The sequence below is a fragment of the Acomys russatus genome, chromosome 8 (assembly GCF_903995435.1).
Source record: "Acomys russatus chromosome 8, mAcoRus1.1, whole genome shotgun sequence".
NCBI classification, from domain to species: Eukaryota; Metazoa; Chordata; class Mammalia; order Rodentia; family Muridae; genus Acomys; species Acomys russatus.
This window is the reverse complement of record NC_067144.1, coordinates 61,050,005-61,076,357: the sequence shown is the minus strand read 5'-3', so window position 1 is coordinate 61,076,357 and position 26,353 is coordinate 61,050,005. Positions and strand designations below refer to the sequence as shown.

At 32.2% G+C, this 26,353-nt stretch overlaps 1 protein-coding gene across 1 annotated transcript in view; it reads right to left on the bottom strand.

The window, feature by feature from the left end:
- Positions 1–4,701: 4,701 nt before the first annotated feature.
- Ncam2 (neural cell adhesion molecule 2) overlaps positions 4,702–26,353 on the bottom strand; it is a 412,037-nt gene continuing 390,385 nt past the window's right edge. Inside the window, exons 16-18 of the mRNA XM_051150158.1 lie at positions 15,980–16,184; positions 8,896–9,015; positions 4,702–6,182 (exon numbers count right to left, since the gene is read on the bottom strand). Of these exons, the coding sequence (XP_051006115.1) occupies positions 6,071–6,182; positions 8,896–9,015; positions 15,980–16,184 (437 nt within the window). The 3' untranslated portion in view covers positions 4,702–6,070. The remainder of the gene's footprint in view (positions 6,183–8,895; positions 9,016–15,979; positions 16,185–26,353) is intronic.

Below are 26,353 nucleotides of genomic sequence, written 5' to 3'. Positions count from 1 at the left end.
TTTTAAATCTAATAATATGAAAAAGAATTTCAAAATGAAGTAGATGTGCGCTAGTTTTTTGACTTAAAATTTTCTAGAATATATTCTTTTTTGTTCTTTCTTTTTAAAATTTTCTTTTGTGTTTCTTGTGTAGTACTGTTTCCAAAATTATTGACTGCTGAGTAAATTATTCCTCCCAAGCTTTCTGACCGAAGTTCTTCCCTATGCTCAAGTATAATTAGCTAAATTTAGGAAGGCACCTTAAATTCATATATTGAAAAATGACTATGTAGAAATGAAAAAAAAAAAAGAAAAATGTATCTAAAATCCAGGTAAACTTGAACTTTGCTATGAGCCATAGTAAGAAGGTCTTATTTAATATAACATGTGTTCTCTGTGAAGAGTCCAGGAATATACTGGTCCCTGATTCTGTCTATACGAGCTTTTTTCTCATAGTTTCCTTGGTAATACTACTGAAGCTGGTATGCCATGTCTCTTAAATCAATTGTTTTATTTTCTCTGGTCTGGGCACCGTTTTTAGGCTATAATCCTGAAATTCAAAACAATATAAGATGGCAGGAACCCTTATTCCCCTAGCCAACTAGTAATATGATTATAAGTTCTGGAGACTAAGTTTTTGTTAGTTACAAGTTCTCTCACTACTGAGATATTATTAGAAAAACATAAAATTTGACACTTTATTAAAGTAAAAGTATCTTTACTATTAATATACAAATGGTGAAGAATGACAATTTTGAAATACCATAAGCCATACTTTCAATGTCTTTCATAAATACAAAACTTCAACATTTGCATTATATTTTTTTACAGTTTAGACATATATATATATACAGCATTTCATAGGGACATACCAAAATAAAATAAGAAGACATGATAGTTAAGAACACAGAATTAGAATGGAATGTATAATTTAAAGGAAATAAATGACTACATATTTTATTATTACTTAATATAACAGAATTAACATACCCTCAAATATGAGGATTTTTTTATTATTTTATTTCTTTATTGATTTGGTTCTCCCAGGGGTTAGAGGCAAATCCTAAACCAACAACATTTTTGAAGATGCAGAATAGCTGTATTTGTTTCTAATGATATCATTATTTTATAATAGCATGTTGTTAGTTTATGCATCTTATTTGCAAATTGAATTATAGAGATATCACTGTTTACATGGTCTTCCAGATAACATTAGATTTTTTCCTTTGTTCTGCTATTATTTGGACAAATAGTTACCCAAAATACTTCTATTTGTTGATCATAAATTTCTGCATTTCTTCCAAATGACGAAGTTCATCTCCCTGATAATTTCATTGCTTTTTTTCTTTAGCTCTTCTATTTGGAGGTAACAGAAATGTTCCAAACATCATTGCTTTACTTACTCTCTTCCTTGTAAGACTAAAAATATACACTAAAAGGTATGAGTTTGTCAATCAGAGTAGGATAAATTGTGGTATATAAATTTATCATGGAAATTTCTATGAAAATAATAGTAAATAAAGCCTGGTCAGTAATCAGAAAAAAATTTTAATCAAGAATATTAAAGAGGCTGTAATAACTAATTATATAGTAATAATGGACTTTTTAAAAGAATACTAAATGTGTTATCAAATAAATATTCATCAATATATATAGTATAAATGTCAGAGACTATTATGTAAAGGGAGATAGTTATTATTTTAGTAATTATGTGTACTTTTGTTAAATATCTGATTCTACATAGGTGAACACAATTAAAATAAAATTAAATATAAATTAAAACAGAAGGATGGAACATGGAAGAAAATTATGCATACTCAGCATTTACTATTGCTAGGACTTTTATAATATTTTCATTTATACAAATAGTTGTTTCATATTAGAAAATTATTACTACCATATGTATAATTTTATCTTAAATAATTTAACTTCTGTGGCTTAATTTGAATGTTTAAGTAACCACAATTTAATTTTAGCATATGTAAATATATCTATATGCTCTTTCAATTTTAGACAGAATGTTCCAAAGTGTTAATTAAGAAGTAGAAATTGGAGATGAATAAGAAAACTCTCATTTTGAATTGATTTTCATCTTTTGAAGTTTGTTTTTTAAAAAATCCCTCTGAAAGAAAACTCCATGAGGAACTCAAACTAAGCATTTATATCATTCTCCATAAAAATGTAATTTTAAATAACTATGTAAGCTACACCAACATTTCATAAATTAAAAATGTAAACTTCTCTTACCATTTCAATTGTAGATATTTAGATCTTTGTTTATTTATCTTGTCATCATGTGGATGCCTTATGATCTCAACAGCAACAGTGAAGACCCAAGTGACACTACAGTACTTGCCCTGACTCTAGTAGCATCTGTTTTATTTCTTAGAGCTAATGTTACAGTTTCTTAATATGCATTTATCATCTAGAAAAACAATACAAAACAAATTAAAGTATCTTATAGATGGACTAAAGTTCATTTTTGTCATAAGTGAAAATAAATTTGTATATATATTTTTTGTTTTTGGATTTTTGGCTAAAGAAGAGGTTGGAACTAAGTTTATTTATTAAATGTAAACAATGGACCTTTTGTGTCACATGTATGAACAAAACACCTAAATAGTGAAAGCAGTTGCAATTTTTATTTTCTTTAACATAATGTCATGCTCATGTAAAGGCACAGATACCTGTTAATTATTCAAAATAAAGAATAGATAGATGATTTCAATATACAGTTAATTGCTGGAAACTGTAATTCATTTTATTAATAATAACTTTTTTATTTATATAGATGCTTAACTCAAAGAATAAGATTCATATAAAGTTTTTTGGATCAAAAACTATTTGAATTGATGTTGTATGTATTAATATTAAAAATAAAAATTTAAAAACTCAGTCTTAGCTGGGCGTGGTAGCACATTGCTGCCTCAATCCCAGAACTTGGAAGGCAGAGGCAGGTGGATCCCTGTGAGTTCAAGGTCAGCCGGGTCTACAAATGAGTCCATGACAGCTAGGGATACTCACAGAGAAACCACGTCACAAAACCAAACCAAAACAACAACAAAAAACAACAACAACAATAACAAAAGAAAAAAGAACATAAAACAAGAACAACTCAATCTTAGAGATTAGTATAAATAGAACAGTAATATATCTTATCCACAAAATAATAAATTAACCTGTTTAAATCACAAATCTTATCTCATTTGACAATTATTGTAAAGTACTTTGACACACTCATTTGTGTTTTAAAAATAAAATGTGTATTAAAGTTTGAATATTAAAGTTTCCTTTTATAGATGTCAAATAGAGATTGTCATTTTTAACTGCTCATGACCTTCCATATTTTTGCCTCTTTGTTTTAATTGGTCTAAAGTTTAGTCTATTTAACAATGCTTAGATTTTTTTCTCGTGAAAATTTTATCATAACATGTAAGTGGGCTCTCAGATAGCTAAAGTTACATGAATTCATTTAGACTAAAATGAGATTAATAATAAGAAATAGATAATTTCAGGCTTTTCATGAGTTGAGAATTCATAATACATTTTTTCCCATTTAAAAATTTACAAATTGTGTAATTAGTAGAATGCCTTTGACATTTTAAAATGTTTACCACATTAATATTTTATTTCTTCTGGGCATCAATTTCAAGGACAATACTGGTTCACCATCTCCTACGTAACAGAAACCATGCACAACATCTACCCAGAGTTACCTAACGGCTCCATAAGATGGACAGGGAATTTACCACTATGTTTATAAATTTAATTAAGTTTCTTTCCATAGAAAATCTGAATACATGATAAAACCAAAGTTTCAAATTGAGAAAACACACAAAAAATATTTTCTTCTTTTGATTGCTCTGTTTTGTGGTATAGCACATATATGACAATTCTAAACATGCGAAATTGCTTTATAAGTCATACAAATTATCATTAGTTTAAAAGCATGTTGTTTTATCCAGGAAAACAAATCAGTGTTCATGGCTATTGCTTCATAGACACCACTAAGCCTGTCCACATTACACAAACAAACAAATTCAAGTATTTCAACTAGTTTTTAGCATAGTTGGTACAAAACAAAACGAAACAAAAATGAAATTCAACTTTAAAAGGAGCCCAGATGACTAGACCAACATAAGCTGAACACCCCAGGTAAATCTGTCAAGAACATATTTCAGAATCAACTTGGTCAAAGGAGTTAAACTGGCTTCTTTGCTTATTTTAGACATGGTTCATATTCTTAAATAGGCACAGATTTCTGGTGTGTGTGTGTGTGTGTGTGTGTGTGTGTGTGTGTGTGTGTGTGTGTGTGCCTTTCCCACACTCCATCTCTTTAGAATATGCCAAGACAGGCAGGCAGCAAGGATTGAGATCTTTGCATTAACTCTGACTTTCCAACAAAGTACTGTGGAGATGACAGCACTGTTACATGCAGTTGGGCATATTCAGTCTAGCTGAGAGCCAGCAGATAAGAACAAGACACAATATATCATTTGTGTCTCCTTGGATGATAAGCAAGCCTTGATAAATAAAGTATTCCAGAGTGACTTTAGTATTGTATTTAATTTTCATGAAATTACCTCTAAAGAGAGAAGGTGTAAGAGCAGGTCATTGTGCACTGTAAAAATCATTCCTTCAGTTGACTATAATAACGCATTATCCAGTGCATCGGTATTGAAGCTATTCACTCAGTACTTGAACACTGAAGGTTTTGAGAAGAGTTACTATAGAAAATTTCAAACTCTGACTTAAATTGTTTAACACTGCACCCAACATATGCATACTCATAGTCACATATGTGTTTTCCTTTCACATAAGTTAAATCATAATTCAGACTTAGACTTCAGGGAGTTTGCATAGGTTGTGTTAGTAACTACCATATTCTTGTATAGTCCTTAACAAGTGATATTAGAAAGTTTATATCGAATAGTTAAACAATTGCTTCACTACAGTTGTTTATCAAAACTCTTAAAATGGGTTTAAATGGATTTTAAAATACAATGTTTTACATAAAAGAATAGTACCATTTCAATTGTTCTTTTCTCTTCTGGCACATTTGTATGTTAAAGTAATTCAGCTTAACATATACTTTTGTCATTAGCCAATTTAATTAAATCAGGGACACATATCAATGATCATCTAAAACTATACACCAAAATATATCTATTATCATTTGAAGTACTTGAAATGAACTTTATATTTGATAAATTATTTTATAAATTAAAAACCATGTATTTATAAATATGTAAATACAACATATTAATATTTTGCCATTTCAATTTACTTTATTTGAAGCTGAGGGCAGAAATCAATACCAGTTTTACTTGTAATACATTTACTTTTTGTGTAATCCACTGCAAGTGATTATGGTATACATAAAAAGAGATTTAGGAAGTCCTTCTAATCTAATTTTACACACAACTAATCTTCCTTCAATGGTGTAGCAGTTTTGTTCTGGTATCAGTGTACCCAAGATCAACGTTGAAAATTTAATGTGGTCATAAATTGAAAAGAGTTCTCCAACAAATTTTCAGATTTTAGCATCTGCAATAGATAACTGACTGGCTCCTTCAACCTGGGTTCCATGAAATTCCCCTGATAAAAGGCATAACCTTAATTATGTTCCTTCACCATAATCTGAAAGCCATTATAATAGTGTGTGTTTCAAAAACATGCAGGACTTTCTTACACTTTTTAGCTCATAATGCTTTTCATCTGTCTTCCATTACAACCCAATATTTTAGAGAGCTGAAGTATATTTTTTGGTATTACATGAGACAAAATTTAAAAAATAAAAACACCTTAGCCATATAACAAATTGCAGTACTTCAATTATACGATCAAACTGAAATCCCAAATGTGGTGCCAATCCAGACTTTATACTGAATTTCTTAACGAAAGAAACAATCACCACAACAACAGAAAGAAATGGACTGTGACATGAGGAGTTGGTCATATGTATATGTGTACAAGCTATTCCAAGCTAGACTTTTCCCAAGAAATTAAGGTCAATGGAATAGTTTTGGTCATAGTGTCACTGCAATCCAGATGCGCTCTGTGGTGCTGACCAAGCTGCTGGAACTTGCTGTTAGGCTTTGCTGTCATCTTCTTTAGACTGGATGATATCATTAGACACTTTAATTTCTATCGTTTCTGCATTTAAAACTTCTTTTCCATTTTCTTCTTTTAAAGGCAATTTTCTGGAAATAAATAGAGAGATAACAAACTCAATCTCTAGGGACAATTTAAAACTGGCTTCTGACATTTTCGATAAGCACATGTTGATGAAACCTGCTATACTTATTACAGAAGAAGAGACACAAACGTATTTTAATACTAATTTTATTCTTTGAGATTTTAAAATGACTCTACTTCTCTTCCCATTCCTTATCCCTAGCCCTTATATATTTCTTTGCTCACTTTTAAATTGGTTGCCTCATTTCTCATTAGTTATTGTTACAGGTATATGTGTCAGCAAATATATTAAAAAGGCCAAACAATTCAGTGTTTATAATATTCCTTTTATGCATGCTTTCATGCATAACTTTTAAGTATTTAAAGACTTTGTTGCAAATTAACAAATGTAATGAAGTATCTACCATTTGCACTTTTAAGAATGTAATGTAATATTGAGGATATGAAAACAACGTATTTATGAATATAGATAGCCCTAATTGTTCATTGTGGAGTAACTTAATAACAAGTTTAAATAAAAATTAATTTGATTTTAATTATTAGGAGCCTAAATTCTGATATATGTCCACTATTTAGTTTACCATCTCTAATAATTCTAAAAAGACTAAAAATTGGTAGATGGTATGCTCATACATACAATTAAAAATTATATGTTATTAATTCTTTTGAAATCAATGGAGATTTGTACTACTTAGGAATTTATTTCTTATATTTTACATTTACATGTATGTTTCCTTGGCATTTTTCAGATTATTTTTCTTCATATTTTTATGACTATAAAATGTATGTTGTGAAAGCTGTTTTTGATTATGATGATAAAACAGTCCTGTTATTTTTTGTTGTTTTGTTTTGTTTTTTGTTTGTTTGGTTTGATTTGGTTTCTTTGAGACAAGGTTTCTCTGTGTAACCTTGACTTTCCTGGACTCACTTTGTAGAGCTGGCTGGCCTTGAACTCAGAGTGATCTGCCTGGTTCTGCTTCCCTGAGTGCTGAGATTAAAGGTGTGTGTCACCACTAGTTTTAAAAGAGATGTATAGTCTATGTGTATGGGTGTTTGGCTGCATGCATATATCTATAGTGTATGTGTTTCTGGTGCTAACAGAGGCCAGAATAATGTGTAAGGTTTCCTCCATCTGGACTTGCAGAGGGTTGTGAGGCATCATGGAGGTACTGACTGGGAACTGATCGCCCTCTGTTAGAGGAACAGTTGCTCTGAAACACTTATCAACCTCAACAGGTTCTTTGATTTGTTAGTTTTTTTGTTTTGTGTTGTTTTGTTTATTCTCTGAAATTGAGATAGCTTCATCAATTTTACTTTTACAAAATTGAATGAAATCTTCCCACTTTTTTTTCTTCTATGGTAATATTTACTAGTTACTTTTTCCATTTTGTATGCGATCTTGGGAACTAATACTTCCTTCCTTGACAAAATGATTATTTAAATGTTCACAAATATAATTCAGCCAACCTCTGTCATTAATTTTATCATTATATAAAGGAACTAATATTGTTATTTTAGTTACTTTGGGTTTCTGTGCAGTTTATTTTATATTTATGAATGAGGAGAATAAGCACTTTGTCTTGAAAATCCAAGCAATTATATTAAAAATAACCAATAAAAAGCAGGTGTGGTATAAATTGTGAGAAGGAAAAGTAGTCACTACCAGAGAAGAGGAAAAGAAGAGAGACTAAGGTATCAAATGCCTTGCCTGACACTGAATCCTAAGAGGGACAGGACTAACCTGTTAGTTAAGGTGTCAGGACTGCTATAGTGCAAATGATGCCTTGTTCGATTTGAAACCTTATTCACAAAAAGAGTATCTGTTCCTGATATAATGAACTTGTTAAAAATGATGGTTGAGAATGTATTAACATCCCAGAATTGAACTTATTGTTGTTTTTGAGTTAAGGGAAAAGGTTCCATACTAGATGTTCATTTTTCTACCCTTAGACAAATGCTTCTTTCAGTCTTAATCACACTTTCATAAGTGGTAGTTAATACATCATCTGAGCTGCTCAGATGAGTGATAGTTGATAACTACTGTTGGAAGAGGACATTAATACCAATTATCAAAGACTCATAGAATGTAATTACAGAGGGCTGAATTTTGTTTTGTTTTTGGTGTGTGTGTGTGTGTGTGTGTGTGTGAGCCAATTAGGGTCGTTGGTAACATGATATGCTAGAAGGTATAGCTGTCTGACCTGAGCCTTAACAAGTCTGAGTCTATCAATAGTCTGCATTGGTTAGAGGTGTGCCTTACAATGCCATATAGTCTCCCGCTGGACCACAGATGGATTATGGGGCAAATGTAGTCCTTCTATTCTCTTGTATACTCATTGGTGAGCTTACCAAACTCTAATGGATAGAAAAAACCATGGTTACAAGAGCGTTACATATTACATGTTAAAAATTCTGTCAGAAAATAAAACAGAGGCATAGATGTGAAAAAAGGACTTATAGAGAGGAGGATTGATAAGATTGGAAATAAAATTAGTAAAAACAGAGAATAGAGTAGTTAGAATACCCAGTAACACATTTCTTATTTTCAACACTTTTCATGAAAGTTTAAAGTTTAACTAATAGTCAAATGAAGTTTTATTAAAAACAAATTATTGTCCTTAATAATGGTGGTATTTTGACTTCATATTACAAACAAGTACAATGTTTCACCACTTTATTGTTATTCATCCTGAAATGTAAAAATTTTTCTTTACATACTCAGGTTCTGTCAGCGGTGTGGTTTCATTTGGCTCATTTACTGGACTCCCATCTTCATGATTAGTGATTCTCTCATCCTCTGTTCTCATTTCCACTATAGGTTCTTTTGATCCATCTTTCCTAAAAGGAGTAAAGGAGTAATAAAATATTTTAATTTTTAAATGAGTCAAAAACGCTCATATGTGAATACCACACATACACACACACAAGATAGACATTTTCCAATTAATCAAACATTTTTTTCTTTTAAAGTGAGACTTCCATGATTTACACTAAGTAACTAGAAAGAAGTGATGTAGTCTGGTTTTTTATCATAATCGTTGTAATATTTTGTTATTGTTTTTGGTGTTAGGCAAGGTGGCAAACATCTCTAAGTCTAGTAACCAGGAGCCAGTTAGGAAGATTGTAAATTTGAGGCTGGCTTAGACTACCGACAAAGGATATATTTTGAAAAAGAGGCAGAAAAGAAAAATTATTTAGAAAAATCAGTTTGTATTTTTAAAATCTATGTGTTAAAATTTAGAATGTCTTATTAAGCAATGATTATAACTAAAAGAAAATTAAGCCTAAAATATTAAGCATAAACATTAAGAAGTATACATCAACATTGGAAACAATCACTAGAGATATTGTTTCAATTTCACAATGTTGAAAATAACTTTTATAAATGAAATGTAATCTACTAATGAAATATTCAGTTGTCAAGTAATAAGAAAGGCTTTGATTTTAACATTAATGGTAATTTTTCTTCTATTTTACTTAACAGTAGCTCAAATAAAATTAAGCATTGTAAAATATATGCAGGAATTTTCATTTTTAAGTTCATATCCAAATATCACCATTATCATGTCTGATGTATATGATTTTTTTCATAATTAGTGTGTGCTTTAAAAGCCTATTAAAAACTGTATCTCAATTAATGGATAAAATATGAAGAATAAAAGAGAAGCTTTTGGCAGTGTTATAATATGGCCTTCAAGGACTTAGCAATGAAGATATGCTTTGGTCACAGACTTCAAATTTGCTACTAGCTAATTGATGAATGAGTGAGAGATTTTTCAAATTCATACATTATAGTATTAAACTTACAGCTAGTTGTACTTCTTCATAACAAAAGGATTTACAGTTTTGTAAGGGTAATGATATACTTACAGTTTGATATTGCTTCTCTTATCTCTAACTATCCATTAAAATGCATCAATATATAAAAGTCATTAATTATAAATATAAATAAAGTGTAGGTACTAGTAACAAGGATTCTACTTTTAAAATCTACTTGTCAGTGGGAATCATGCTTAGCCATGGCGCTGGGATGGATGATCTACCTGAGAGTGAGGACAACTAAAGGGATGTTGGGTTTTAATTTTGGTTTGTTCCAGATATGTTCAGATGTCGTGGTGTTCTTGGTGTCTTGGAATAGTCTTTGTATTTTGCTAACAAGTGCTGTATATGAGTTAGAAAGTATTCTATGTCTTTACTATGAAACAAATTATGGAATCTGCCATAACATGCTTACTCAAATTATTATGTGCATTTGCATATTCATATGCCTCACACTCTATCTTAATAGCCAGACATGAAAAAAGAAGATTATTTTCTCATAAAATACGTCATGACCACAATTTTCCCTCAATCCGCTCTTCCCAGCTCCAACCTCTTCTCTCCTTCTCCAGATCCACTGGCCAGTGTCCTGCCAAAATCCCTTATTAAGGGTCTTCTTAGATTTTTGTCTCTCAGACTTGTGTAATATGGGAACCCAAAAAGATTTCTGAATATTCTCCCTTTCTAAGTGCTTTAAAATAGCTATCTGCTTGTAGGTATTGCCTCTGTAAATTATGATTTTCTCTCTTAATTATCTGTTTTTGGACAGTGAAAGTGAGATTTCTCAATCTCATTGGATCATTGATTTCCTTACTTATCTAAGAATAGTGGCTGATTTTTCTGTTTGTTGAGGTCATTACTTGTAAGGAGGGAAATGGGAACTTTGAAACTTTTGGGGGACTGATCTGGAAGCTCTATGTTACATTTGTTTTTTTCTATGATTGTTATCCATATATCACATTTTTAAGTTCATAGTCATGCTTCCATTTAAAGTATTGCCTTGCACACAGTCTATTGTGTTAGTCTAACACTCTATTCTTTATACTTATTGATGAATGCCAAAACCCTGACCACAACATACACTACATAGTTAACAGGCCCAGTAGTCATACCTTAGTTTTTCCATAGCTTGGCAAGATAAATCTGACCATTATTTTACATGCAGTATTAATCAAAATATTTAAATTGAAAACTTTCTTCAATAAAGAAACTTTCTAAATACAGATGTTAAAACCATATTAATTTTTGAGCAGTAGTGTTGAGACTGAGAATAATCCCATCTTATATAGAATTTTAGTAAATTTTAGAGAAAAACAAATGTTTGGTTACATAAATGTAAATGATTAATACCATAAATAGGAATATATTACACTTTGTAAACAAAGTTCTAGGACTATAGGCTGACCCTCACTTAATGATAACAACTTAGTAAACTAGTACTTGAAAATCTAAGATATTACCTAGAAATTAATGAATTTTAACCATTCCAATTAGCTACAGTTTAATTCTCATGGAGGTTTTATAAATTTTTTAATAGGAGAAAAAAGGCTTATTGAGATTTCTGGCACAATAAAGAGATATTTTTATCTTGTGTTTTACAAGTGATAGCAAGCACAAGTAAATCATATTATTTCAACTCTTTATGATTAATTATATTCAGCATGATTTATAAACAGTAAGCTTATGGTAAAATAAACACAGAAAAACACAAAATAAAAATAATGTCATGACTTGGTTATATCTGCTACATTTGTGAACTGCTTCTACAATTCCTTTAGGTACTCGAGGAGAATCTCAGATAAATCATTCATTTACCCTAAAGTAAAATGAATTAACCTGAAACAGTTGACACTGCTTCAACTGCATATAAAATATTCATTTTTGCTTTGAGATACGATCATGAACCTATGGGAATACTTCTCATTCAGCCTCTACAAGGGCTGGCACTGTAAGATTGTAGCTATGCCTCACAAAGTAGCGACCATATTTCAATGATGATGTTTAGCACTGGTCTCTCTTTGTGCAAAAACACATAATACACTAACAATATTTTTGCTGATTCAATTTACCAGGCTATGTACCAGAGGAAATTAGTAAGATGTAAACTCTGATGAAAGCAAGAGAAATGGTATAGTAAATTAATCCCACTGTCATTGATACGCTACATAAAGTGTCAATTGAAAAAATGCTCTGTCATTTACATTTTGTTTTCAAAATCAGACAGGATAATTTATTATAAAAAATTGAAATTGAGACTTTTATTAAATAATTAATTTAAATGTGCATGCTGTGTTATGCATGGTGTGTGTCTGTATGGGTATTTGTGTGCATGCATGTGTGTATATGTGTGTGTGTCTGTGAAGGAATTATAAATTGGGTTAAAATGAAATGTAAGAGACACACCGGACCAACTAAACAAAGCAAATTAAGTTGAAGACTACCAAAATAAAGTAAGGCTTTTTCCAGGGACAAAAGCTTGTGTATGCTTTGGTGACTAATAAATGCAATGTTGTACTGGATAAAAAATAACATGAAAAAGTAACACAATAGAAAACACAAGATCCATTCCTATATTGCCATCTGAGAAATGATCAAAAGACATTACTATTGGTAAGCAAAATGTGTCAGTTTCAATCACCAATGCTCCTGTGTAAACCTACTTTAAATATGACACTACTTATTGACCCTTCTTAGTAAGATTCAAGCATGTCCCTTTTGGCCTTCCTAGTTACTTAGCTTCTTTGAGTCTGTGGTTGCTGTACTTTATTACTAATATTCATTTTAAGTGAGTACATACCATGTTTGTCTTTCTGACATCAAAGGTAGATGGAAGAAGGGGGCTGGGTTGAAAATAAGAAGGGGATAGAAACAGAAGAGATGAGGTGGGAGCAGATGGAGGAAGATTGTAGTGGTACAGACAACTGGATCATGGGGTTACAGGGGGCATCTCTGGGATGAAATAAAAATTTACGACAAGGGAAACTCCCAAGAATATATGAGGGTAACCGTAGCTAAGTTTCCTAACAATGAGGGATAAAAAACCTGGTTGAACTGATCATATCTTCTAACCAGGAGAGACTTCCAATGGAGGCATTAGGACACCAGCACACACTTTGTCTTATCTTCAAGACGTGCAGGGATAAAGATAGAGTAGAATTTGAAGAAAGGGCTAACTACTGACTAACCCAGCTTGAGATCCATGCCATTGAGAGGTAGTCCAACCCTGATGCTATTAATGATATACTTTCAGGCAAGAGCCTAGCATAAATATCATCGCTGAAGCCTCATCCAGCCACTGATGGAAACTGATGCTGAGACACACAGCCAAACTTTAACTGGAGTTTGTGAATTGCTGTGGAAAATGAGGAAGCAGGATTGAGAGAACTAAAAGGGTCAAGAACACCACAAGAAAACCTACAAAGTCAACTAACCTAGGGCCATAGGGACTCACAGAGACTGAACTTACTGTTAGAGAACACGGATGGGAGAGACTGAGACCCTCCGCATATATGCCACAGTCGAGCAGTTGGGTCCCCTACTAAGAAGATCAAGGTAGGGGCTTGTCTCTGACTTCAACACTACCGTAGGCTGTTTGATCACTTCCCCAGGATGGCCCTTCCTGGCAGGCCACCATGAAAGAGGATGAGCTCAGTCCAAAGGTGACTTGAGCTGAGGTGGGGTAATAAGAAGGGGTGCTCCACTTATCTGAGGAGCAGAGAGGGGGGATAAATGAAAGACAGAGAGAAATAGGAGAGAAGAGAGAGGGCTATGAATGGGATATAAAGTGAATGGCAAAAGTAACAAACTAAAAAAAAAAAAAAAAAACGAGAGCTAAAATTAATGACTTTTTATAAATCAAGATTTACATAAAAGAATAAAAATAAGGAAATTATAACATTGTTGTACATTAAATTTAAATGTGTGTGTTTCTGAATGGCAACATTTTTCATTTAAAACATTCTAGATAATTATCAGAATGAATAGAAAATAATATATGATAGACATATCTTAGAATATAAACATAAAAAATGCTCTTGTATGGGGTATTTTTGAACAGATACCATAAGAGAAACGTTTTTTCAAGGTCATACCTCTTCAATTGTACACATAAGTACAGAACAGAAACTTTGAATTGTGGTTTCACAAAAGTAAATCAAATACTAACAAAGTATAAGCTAAAATCTTAAAGACAAAAGCAATTACCAATAATTTCCATTTGTTATTGAATAGAGATTTAAGAGTATACATGTATATTCATACATATATATATATATATACAAAATATGGACAAATTACATAAATATTAGATGAATTAATAAATTAAAAAGTGTCAAAGTGGATACATACATTTGTATAATACACAAAACAGGAAAAATCAGTATGTATTATTAAAAAATTAAAGTAGAACTTACACTTCAAGGTTAAATAAGTAAAATAAAGGAAAAAATAATAAAACAATTAACTTGATGTGAAACTTGAGCAAAAGTGCATATCCTGTAAGCATTCACTAAGCTGTGTAATACGTGCTGTAGTTATGTATTTGTGAACTCTTTACTCCCATAATATTAAAAGCATTCAGACATCTGTTATAAATAAATAAATAAATAAGTAACTAAAATCATATTTTACAATATTATATGTATGTTTGTGTATGTGTTTGTATGTACCTATGTGTTTTTTTTCTATTTCTGTGATAAAATACTTATCAAAAGTATATTGGTGAGGAAATATCTTTACTTAAATATCTTGATCACACCCGAACAATGATAGAAGAGGAAGCAGTAATTCATGCAGGGCAAGAACCTGGGGCCAGAAACTACTTGTTCATTGCTCATTTTTTTTTTTTTTTATAACCCAGGCTATCCCTGGCTTTTCACAATCCATAGTGATAGTCCCTTCCAAACTATTACCAACTAGGAAAATGTTGTATACAAATGTCTACAGAAGGTTTCTTGTTTGTTTTCAGGTGACTCCAACTTGTATGAAGTTGACTGAAGCCTAACTAGCAGAATATATATATATATATCATGCTAATATACAATTTAACAGGCAGTAAAATTTAAATAATATTTGACTTTTTAAAATGACAATCAACAAATACTAAATTGTAAATAATAAAGTTTATGAGACTAAAAATAATACTTCTAGGCAAACAAATTGTTATTGTATTATGTATATGACCCTTGCGTGGCTACACATGTGCATGAGAAAAAGAATAGACGCTATTCCATGACAAAAAGAATGAACAATTGCCCTCATCGTGCCCAAGAAGAGGAGTGAGGAGAGTAAGGATGCACAAGTATAAAACGAGCAGAGAACTAGCTTAATGAAATCTATTTAAAATACCTAGAAAGGACCACAACCCTGAGAAACCATTATTCAAGCAAACAGCTCTGAAACAGTATGAGTGAAAGATGCCAGATACAAAACACTACACTCAGAAGCAATGCCCCACTTAAGCCTTTAAATCAGGAAAAACTATATATGCCGGGTTTGCAATAAACTTGGTAGCAGTAGCCTTAGTATGGGACATTAGTGTAGCATTGACTCGATAGGAGCATAAATTAACTTTGTGTACGTAATATAATAGACTTGTTCCTTGAAAAGAATTTGTCAAAGAGACACTCATATTTGATGATGAAACGTCAGATCAATATTCTCTCTCTCTCTCTCTCTCTCTCTCTCTCTCTCTCTCTCTCTCTCTCTCTCTCTCTCTCTCTCTCTCTCTTCCTCTGTGTGTGTGTCTCTCTCTGTCTCTGTCTCTCTCTCACATACACACACATATATGTGTGTATATATATGCTCATGTGTATATGCATGCATGTAGGTATATCGCACAAAATTAATGTCAAACACAAACAATAATATTTGCAGTGTGTTTTACTTAAACATCAGATGTGGCTTAGAAGAAAGCCCCAAGCAATACATGCAAGTTGAACTTGGGTTGCACTAAATGTAAGTGGTGCTGGTGTCTAATACTTACAGGTATGCTGCTTTCCCTTCTTCTAGCTCTTTGCTTTTTCCACTGGAGCCACTTTTCTTCCCACACATTCTTCTGGTGATGCACATTAATAACCCACATTGTCGAATGAAGAAGCAGCTGACATCTGTTACCACAAGGATTAGCAAAAGTGCAGCGACTCCAAGGCCAATGATGGCTCCTAGCCCAAGGCCATTAAAAAGTGTGTCTTAAACAAAAGAACAACAGCAAAAGAGGACTCCATAAAATCTCCACATTACACAATATTAAAAACTATTTCAAAGTAATTTTTTATAAAACACACACTCAAATATAGATTAGGAAAACATGCAGTAATGAGAGGCAACCTTTCGTTCCTTGAATATTGGGATCTATTGTCTAGCTACTAAACAGTATTTTAAGAAATAACATGTTAAAAATATTTTAATTATTTTTAGAAAGAGGATAAGTAACTTATTTTCAATATATTTCTCAATTTGCTGTAGGAAAGAAAATAAATAGTATCATATCATTAGCAACTTTACCAGAAACTCAGTTATTGTTAATCACACTGTTAAAAAGACACTAAATTATTTTCACTAGAGGGGTAATGCAAGTTTTCAGTGTAATACTACTTGGCACTCAGCTTAAAACATTGATCAGATGGCTCCAAGCACGTTGCTTTCATAGAGGCAGAATTTTAAATACCTTCTACAAAACTTTTTGAAATCATCGCTTCAGAAAAGTTGGTTGCTTGTGTTTTTGCGAGTTATATTTTAACAAATTAAAGGCATTACACAGGTGTGAATTTTAAGATTCTTTATTAGTTGCTGTATTAATAAGGTAAAGTTCTGGGATGGACCAGTTGTTTTGTTTTTGTTTTTGTTTTTGTTTTCTCCTCACAGGATTGTGGGTAGTGCCACATGCCATGCGTACTCTGTGAAGAGGTGATTGGAGGAGGAGAGAATATGGAAACAGAAGGGTAGAAATAGTGAGAGGCATCTCATAAAGCAAACAGGTGAAGTACCCTATATTTGTAGTTGAACATGCCAAGACTATCCAATAATAGCAGTGTTTCAGAAAGAAAATGAAAACCGTAGAAAGTTATTCAATTTTATTATCTGGAGGATAAGGAGGTTGTACCTACATCACACACACTTCTAATTATGCATAATAATATAGTTGGGGAATTTTATAATATACAGGGGGAGATAATCCCCCTCAGGAACAGTCATAGGGGAGGGGAATAAGGGAAAAAGGGGAGGGAGGGAAGAATGGGAGGACACAAGGGATGGAATAACCATTGAGATGTAACAAGAATAAATTAATAATAAAAAATTTTTTAAAAAGAAATAAAATTGTACACCTCTTTAAAGATAAAACATATTTATTACAAAGATAAAAGTTGAATGTTCTTTCTTATTATGAAAAAAGAAAACTATAGATTTTTCTGTAGTGTATCATAGATTATTCATGAAACTGAAACTTTATCTTTAAAATCCTTTGTAATCTCGTTGGATTGCGATACATGATCCAAAAACCAAATTACCAAAATGATGAGTATAAAAAGTACAAATGCATAAGACTTCATACCTCATTTAAACTCGGCTCACAGCTAAACAAAACACGGCAATAAATTCTACAGATCAATATTACTGTGTTTGCTGAATGACAAAAACTCACATGTGCCTGTGCTAATTCTCAATTACTGCTTTGTATTGCTATATGTGGCATCAGTAGACAAAAAGAAAAAAATCCTTGTTCCAAACACTATTGTATTACATATTTATTAGCTTCTATCTCATTTTTCCAAGCCTATGATGCATGCTTATCTAAATGAAGACACTATGCAAACAACTACCAGAAACCAGCAGTAAGTCATTTGGGAGAGTTTCGTGAATATGAGAATATACCTTAGAATTCTCTAGTGAAGATTCAGCAACAATTAGCTTTTATTGTCATTGTAGTCATATTATGCTTTAAATTAATAATAAAAATGCATCATTAGTGGTTAAACCTGAAGGCAATGTACAAATTATCTCTTTTCATGACAAACTAAAGGCAAAATGAAATATCTTATTAAATAATGATTATTCTTTTGAAGGCAAATTTTACAAACTGACTGAAGAAGCCTGATTGACTTTTTCAATAATAAATGTTGTGGATGTTTTTGGATTTATGTAAGTATATTGAACTCCATTTCTATCTTTAGGACAATTGATATTTTTAAGACATTTAAAAATAATGATAACTGGTGTCAAATAGCTTCATTACCTATAGAAACAAATATAGCACTTTAAATATCACACTATTTATGTGGTATTGAAATTATTTTTACATAAATGTAAAATAGATTTTGCTTTCAGGGTAGTAAGATTAATATGGAATAAGTTTATATTATAAATATTTGGTTTTGATATTTTATAATTTAAATAATGGCTAAGGAATGCATTTAAATGCTTATATTTTTATATAAGATTGAGCAATAATAACTGTAAAGACTAAATCTTCATTTGTTTCTCTGCTACCAATTTCTTTGACACAACAGTTTTATTTATTTATAATTTGTATTTTCAGTGTAGACACAAATACACATACTCATTTCTGTGACTATATAGGGATGTGAAAAATACTAACATGAATTCAAGGCAATTTCCTTTATAAGTTAATGGTGTTTGAATTGTTTACCAAACTGGAATGGAACACAAATAATCAAGTAAAGTCAAGTATTTTCATTTTAAATAAAATTTATAGTGATAACTTATAATTTCATAAAACATTCATCACATGGAAACATATTCTTTAGATATGCATTACCCCAAGGAAAAAAATGAGCTCCAAAAAAAAAAAATCACTAATCCTAACTACAAAAAAAAATTAGAATTGTGGAATAAAGACCCTTTAACTCATGAATTTATCCAAAAATTCCAACAGCCAACATTATATTGGATTTCACCACAGAAAGTTAGGAATTAACTAGACCATACATGGTAGTTTACATAATATTCTTAAAAATATTCATTATACATTATTCTATAACATTAGTTGAAAAACAAAAATTTAATAGCTAGTTAGGCCCACAGGTAGAATATGCATTACATAGCATGGTTCTGTCATAGGCTTTGTTATTTTTTTTTACTGATTTTAACATTAATTCTACAAAAATGAAATATTGTTAGAAATGATTAGGATGCAAAAGTTTAAGCATAAGACTTTAAATTGCTTTCTTGTCCTATAGTTTAGTGTGCAAATTAAGCATGAAATCAATGGAAGGTTTCTGTGTTCTATTTGTCAACTATATCAAGCCAGCTCTAAGAAAGCTAGAAATTAGACAACCAAACTAATATCCTCCCTAAGTCATTCCATAATTGTTCGTGCTTCAATCAAACTGAAGGTCAGAACAAAGAAAAAAGGAATTCAGTTCATTTTGTTTTATACATGTCATATATTTATATTATACATGACATCCATACACTGAAACAGTATATAATCTTGACATGAAGTTTATTATACTTGACAGTATGCATACAAGTTAAAAATGGAACATTGCTCTAATAGATTCAAAGTAACCTTACTTTTTGACTCATTATTTTAGTACTTTGTTAAACTACATTTTCTCAGTGTACATTCATTTTGTTGTAGGCTCATTAAAAATTCTTTTAGAACTTGGCAAGCTTTGTAAATGACATGAAGAACAAATTCTAAGTTTTAATTTAGACACTCATTAATATTTTCTTCAAAGAATTCGTTCCGTTTTGTAAGTAGGTTAAAAGTACAGAAAATAGAGAAGATATACAAAACCTTGTTGGTATTTATTGTGCTATTTTATACCCAATACTCTTAGTTCTCACATTAGAGATAGGTCCTTAAGCTCCTGGGGATATGCTTCTGACTAATCAAGCTAGAACAACACACTATTAAATATCAAACGAAAATCTCTGTATTAATATATATTAGCGCAAATATTAACATGATGTGCATATGTCCTGTATTTCAATGAACATTGTTCATTAAGGAATAGAGGATATCTCAGCTTTCTTTATCATGTCTAACACAAATAAATTTAGTAGCAATTCTGAAGGAAGAATTTAAATTAATTGAAGACTTTATAACATTCTGTTAAAAATATAACCAAAACCATCAAATGTTTGAGAGTACACCATGTAACAAAAGAAAATTGAAACATAGATAAAGTGTAATAAAGGAAACACAAAGGGTTTTAATGATTGGAAACAGTTTAGAAACTATATATCATAAAGATATATAAATTTATCTTTTTAAAGAATTGTTTGTACGCTGGCATGGTGGTGCACACCTTTAATTCTAGTACTTGCGAGGCAGAGGCAGGCAGATCACTGTGTGTTCTAGGCCAGTCTGGTCTTCAGCCTGAGTCCAGGACAGCTAAGACTGCACAGAGAAACCCTGTCTCAGAAAAAAAAAGAATTGTTTGTATAATTGAAAGGTTCATTTAGGTCAAATATAAACAGTTTGAGAATATCTCATTTTAAAATCTCAGTGATATGATGTAGTAAAAAAACAGAGTCTGACAAAAATCCCATATCAGGCTCCTCCTGAAGACTATTTCATCGCGCTGGACCCCACCCCATGCTTGTAGCCAGGCAGAGTGGTAGATATGAAGAATTCTAACCTCAAGGCAGCAATAAAGAAAATGATTTAAAATAGTAGAAAATGAAGATTGCCTGCTACACTAAAAACAGTCATGGTGCTAAAACCTACTGGGAATTAGCAGTGGGAGATTGTATAATAGACATGAGACTGGATGAGAAACACCTGGGTAACTATCTGTAGATTTAAAACAGAATACAAAACTTTACTAAGAAGAAGGAAAGGTCCAGAGTCTGTACTATTTGGAGAGCTCTCTGCTTCCAGTAAGAGGGAATGAAAACAACAAAGCCAGCAAACAACAGAAAAGATAGGCTCGGGAAGTCTGTACTGTACTTTCAGTAAGAAAGTTTTAACTATCAGAACCTGGGTGGAACAGGATAGACTTCTTGGAGGGTATGGGAGTGACGCTAGCTGAGACTCATAGTAGCAGGGGTCTTGGAGACTGAAAAGAACACCCTCTAATTAGGTAGGACTCTTAGTAGAGGGAGGGAAGACTAACCCACACACAAAAGCTTATACTCAAAAATTTCCCTAACAACAAGACATACAGTGATAAAGATGGAGCAGAGATTGAGAAAATGTCCAACCAATGTCTGTACCAACACATTCCATGAGAGCCAACCCCTGACACTATTAATGATACCTTGCTATGCTCAGAGATAGGGACCTACCTAGCATAGCTGCCCTCTGAGAAGCTACATGCACCAGCAGATAGACACAGACGGACACCAACAGGCAAACACTGCATGAAGTGTAGAAAGTCTTGTGTAAAAGTCTGCGGATGGACAAAGGACCTGGAGGTGACAAGAGCTCTACAAGAAGACGAGTTGAGCCAACTCCCCAGCACCCAGAGGAATTGCCGAGACTGAAGCACCAACCAGGCCAGATATGGCCTGGGCCTAGGCATCCCACACAGATGGGCAGCTCAGTCTTCATGTGTGTTCCCTAGTAAATGGAGCTGGCACTGTCTCTGACATGGATGCCATTGGCTGCTTTTTGGTTACTCTTTCTCAGGGCTGCCTCGCCAGGCCTCAGGGAAGAGGACATGACTAGTCCTGATGTGACTTGAAAGCTGGAATATGCGGACGGGGACTGCTCTTCTCTGAGGAACATGGGAAATGGGATAGGGGAAGTGGGAGAGAGGCTGGAACTGTGAGAAGAGGAGGGGAGGCTGTAATAGGGATATAAAGTGAATAAATCCAAGGGATTTAGGGACCACTCAGATGCAGTAATAATCGGTAAAATGTTCCACATAGTACTGGTTTCCAGCCATATGTGTTAGAAAATAACAGAGAGCCACTGTTTTAAAGCAGCATATGGTACAGAGTGTGAACCAGGAGTGTGGACAGGTTGTAGCATGAAAGTGTGAAGGTGGAACAAAGTCACAGCAGAGACCCATGATTTTAACGGCAGGGTGTTGATCGGACCACAGTGAAAATGGCTGTGATGCAGGGAGTGCATCTGGAACGGTAGGTCCATTTTAGTACTTTGCCAGTCAGATAGCTTGATTAGAAAACCTAGATGGTAGAAAATGAGATACAGGATTTGGTTGTTATTTTACTTGATGCATTTTGGTCGTACTCTTGTCTAAACAGCCCTTGTTATTTCTGTATTTCTCTAGTTTATACTTTTGTTAAGGGTATATTCATTCTGCTCCATCTTATATCAAACCCATGCAACTCTTGTTATGATGTTAGAGTGTCTAAAAGTTAAAGACTTTCTTGTGTCTCAGAAGACACTCTTGACTTTAAATTTGAAAAATGTGGAGATGCTACTGGTTATCATTGCTTTTGTCGTTGAACTGAATACATTTAGTACCACAAGAGAGCCACAGCCTAGGGAGTGCATGGGTATAATCATTTCCACTGCAATCAGGGACAAGACAAGGTGGTCACTCTCTCCTTACCTCTTCAATGCAGTACTAAAACTCCTGGCTAGAGCAGTAAGACAACTAAAGGAGATCAAGGGAATAAAAAAATTGGAAAGGAGGAAGTCAAAGTATCACTATTTGCAGATGATATGATGGTATATATAAGTGACCCCAAAAATTCTATCAAGGAACACTTACAACTGATAAACTCCTTCAGCAAAGTAACTGGATACAAAATAAACTCAAAATAATAAGTAGCCCTCCTGTATACAAGTGAGAAAGAAATTAGAGAAAACCACATCCATCACATTTGCCATAAATACCTAAAGTATCTAGGTCTAACACTAACGAAGCAAGTGAAAGACTTGTATGAAAAACACGTTAAGTTTTTGAAAAAGTAAATTGAATAAGATATCAAAAGATGGAAAGATTTCCCATGCTAGTGAATCAGGAGAATCAATGTAGTAAAAATGACCACCTTACCAAAAGCAAAATACAGATTCAAAGCAATCCCTCTCAAAATGCCAAAACAATTATTTAAAGACCTTGAAAGTTTAATTCTAAACTTCACATGGAAAAGCAAACTGAACAAATTATACGTAGGAATATATCTATGAATGTAAATATATGCATATAGCAAAAATCAATGAGGAGAGAGGCCATGAATTTGCAAGAGTAAGGAGGGGTTTATAGGTGACTTCAAATAAAGAAAGAGTGGGAGAAAATATGTTATTTTATTGTAATCCCTAAATACCAACCAGAAAAATACCTTTCTAAGGGCATATGTAAGTATAATTATGTTGTATTATTTTAAAAACAGGCTACCTACCAATACCAACAGTTTCTCCATCTTTTGATTTCATCATTAGATAAACAATTTGCCATGATCATAATTTTTTCAAGTTTGCTTGTATGGTGTAGACATGCAAATTATAATAATAATAAAGTGATATTCTAAATTTATATCTTTTTCCTAGAACTCAATTCAAGGATCAAATAACAAAAAATGTGTACAAGAATGAAACTATGCACAAGTAAGATGTGAAAATCTGTTTACTATAGTGGAGTAGCAACACACTGTTAGAAAGATTTGTTCTCTTAAGAGAATGCAATTTTAAGTTAAAAAATAGTGTATAACTATTTGAAAATATATCTGTGAAAAGAAGTCTTATATATTTTTATTAGTTTCTATTCTTTTCAAAGAATATAGTAATAGAAAAATAATTGTCAGTGTCTTAATTTAGACAAGATTTTATTTATTGTTAAGGAACTTTGTGAAGTAAATTAAGTGACTGAACACAAACATATTAGCATATCTAGAGGTGTTTAATATCCCATTCCAAAATAATTTATCTATATATTGACTACTATTCCTGTCCCAAATACAGTGTTTTTACAGAAAGAGAAAGTAGGGGAAGTTTTGATTTCAATGAATTTTAAAAATCACCAATACTATCCATCTTAGAGCAAATTGAGTCCTTACATTACTCTAAATGTTACTTTTTTTCACCACACAGGGAGCCTTCAGCACTCAGCTAGCTATGCCCTGCCCTGAGTGGACAGGTCTATCCTTTATTGGTTCATATACATCTGAAACAGACATCTGAACATCTGCAGTTTTGCTGTCCAATTGCTGCTTCATAACTGCAGGGGATAGAAAACTGGAAATCTCTGCAATGTCACCATAAGGACATATTGAAAGATTTTTTGTTATTCATTTTAAATGTAAATTAAACAGGAATGTCAAGAGCAGGGTGCCTAGATAGGTATATATCTTCCTCTAGACCACTTTTCAATTACTTCCTGAACACCTTATGTTTTTAAAAAGTGACTTCAGTATACTACATATCTTAATTACATATTTTCATGCTTAGTTTTATTAAAACTGATACTTTTTATGGACAATTCTGTCTGTGTCAGATATGAGGATGTTTTTCCCAGTGGCTGGTTTACCACATTTGAGGCCATCTACATAAAGAGGATCTTTGATGCTCATCATCTTCTTGAGGTAGACTGGGTATTGCCAGGAGTTAAGCTGTCTCATTGTCAATGAATCTTTAAGATATTAAAATCTTCTTAAATGTCATATTCTGTAGGTTTCTGAGGCTTTGAAGATGTTATCTAACTATTTTACCTTATCTATCTATAGGAGCATATCTATCTGTTAAACCTAGGATGCATACTCTTGTGATTAAAAATAGGCTAGTAGTTGACATGACCATGATTTGATCAACCATAATTGCCTTGTATTACTTAATTACCCTAATCAGCCTGTAACAGCACTTTCCAGGTATTAGAAGTAAGCTTTGTATTATAATTGAGTTGTATGGGTTCAATTCCTCATATTAGAATATATATATGTATATATATATATGAATATGTATATATAATGTGTAGAAAAGAGTCTTAAATTTGAATGATATATCAATGTATCAAAGTTAATCTTATTTTGTATCAATTTACAAAATTCTATACCAATGACTTTAAAAAAAAACTTTTTCATTAGTAACAAAGCCTTAGGTTGAGGAGTAGATTTAACAATCTACTTTTTATTTTATGATCCCTATATACTTCGATATCTCCTCTTTTTTTTCAGTCCCTATCTCCATATCTATGAAAGAAAGATAGAAGAAGAGAGACATGCCTGAGTCCACCCTCAATATAGGCAGAGTCAATGGCTGGACTCTGCCAAGATAGAGTGAGTAAGTCCTCAACAGTTCCTGTCTCACAAATATGTCTGTCAGATATATTGGGCCAGAAGGCTGAAGATGATGTTCCAACACTATAGAGTTTTAGTTGACTGTTCAGGAAACAAACTGTCTTTGTCATTTTTCTTTTTTTCCTATTTTTTATTCTGATTTGGAAGCTGCTTATCTGCACTTTCTGTTCACTCAAGTAATTAATTTTCATTCCTTCTCTAGTCTCTGATAGGGTTCATGACCAGATAGTTTAGTCTTACAATTAACCTTTGTTCTTAGGGGTTTAGTTTTTTTAGGCCTAGATAGAGGTTTTGAGTTGACAGACATTAGATATGACAGATATTGGTTCTCATTTGAAATGTTAGACTCACTAAGATAAGAAAGATCTTTTCTACAAGGTTGTCAAATGCAACTATCCAAAACACCATGAATGTAACATTAATATAATCTCTGATTGTTCCTTGGTTCTTCTTGCTTATATAATTTTTCTACTTAAATGTATAATATAAATGTATATGCCAAAAACTGATACATTTATGTTTCTTTTATTATTTTGTTTGATATCTTAGATAAATTCAAATAATGAATAATAAACAATATAGAAATTATCTAGTATTACCAAAAATGATAAAACAACTTCAGTGCCCCCAAAGGACTGTACTTGTTTTAAAATGTACTTAACTATTTTTAAATTCTTTCTTATGTTTTATTTTATTTTATGTGCATAGGTTCTGTACCAAAATATATTTCTGTATATGACATGCATGTCTCCTATGCAGTGAAGCCAGAAGATGGTGTCAAATTTCCTGGAACTGTAGCTTTATAGATGGTTATGATCCATTGTGTGGGTACAGAGAATTGAACTAAGGTGCTTGGGAATAACAGCTGGAGCTCTTAAACACTGACAATTTTCCAGCCCTTGTTTAATATTTTAAAATTTTCTATATTGTTTCATGTACAACTGTTCTGTTCGTGATATTCTTTTGAAAAATATATTTTAGCTTCACAACAAAATATTCATTAGGAAGTATAAGTATACTTCAATTAAAATTCATCTGATAAAGCTATTCTTAATGCTAATCGGATGAAATTATATGTGTACAACATGAGGTACCATACATAATCGTAACAATACCTGTTACATCTGTGAAAAATTTATGGTTACTAGGGAAAAAAAGTTAACAAGGAGCCTTTCTCATTGGA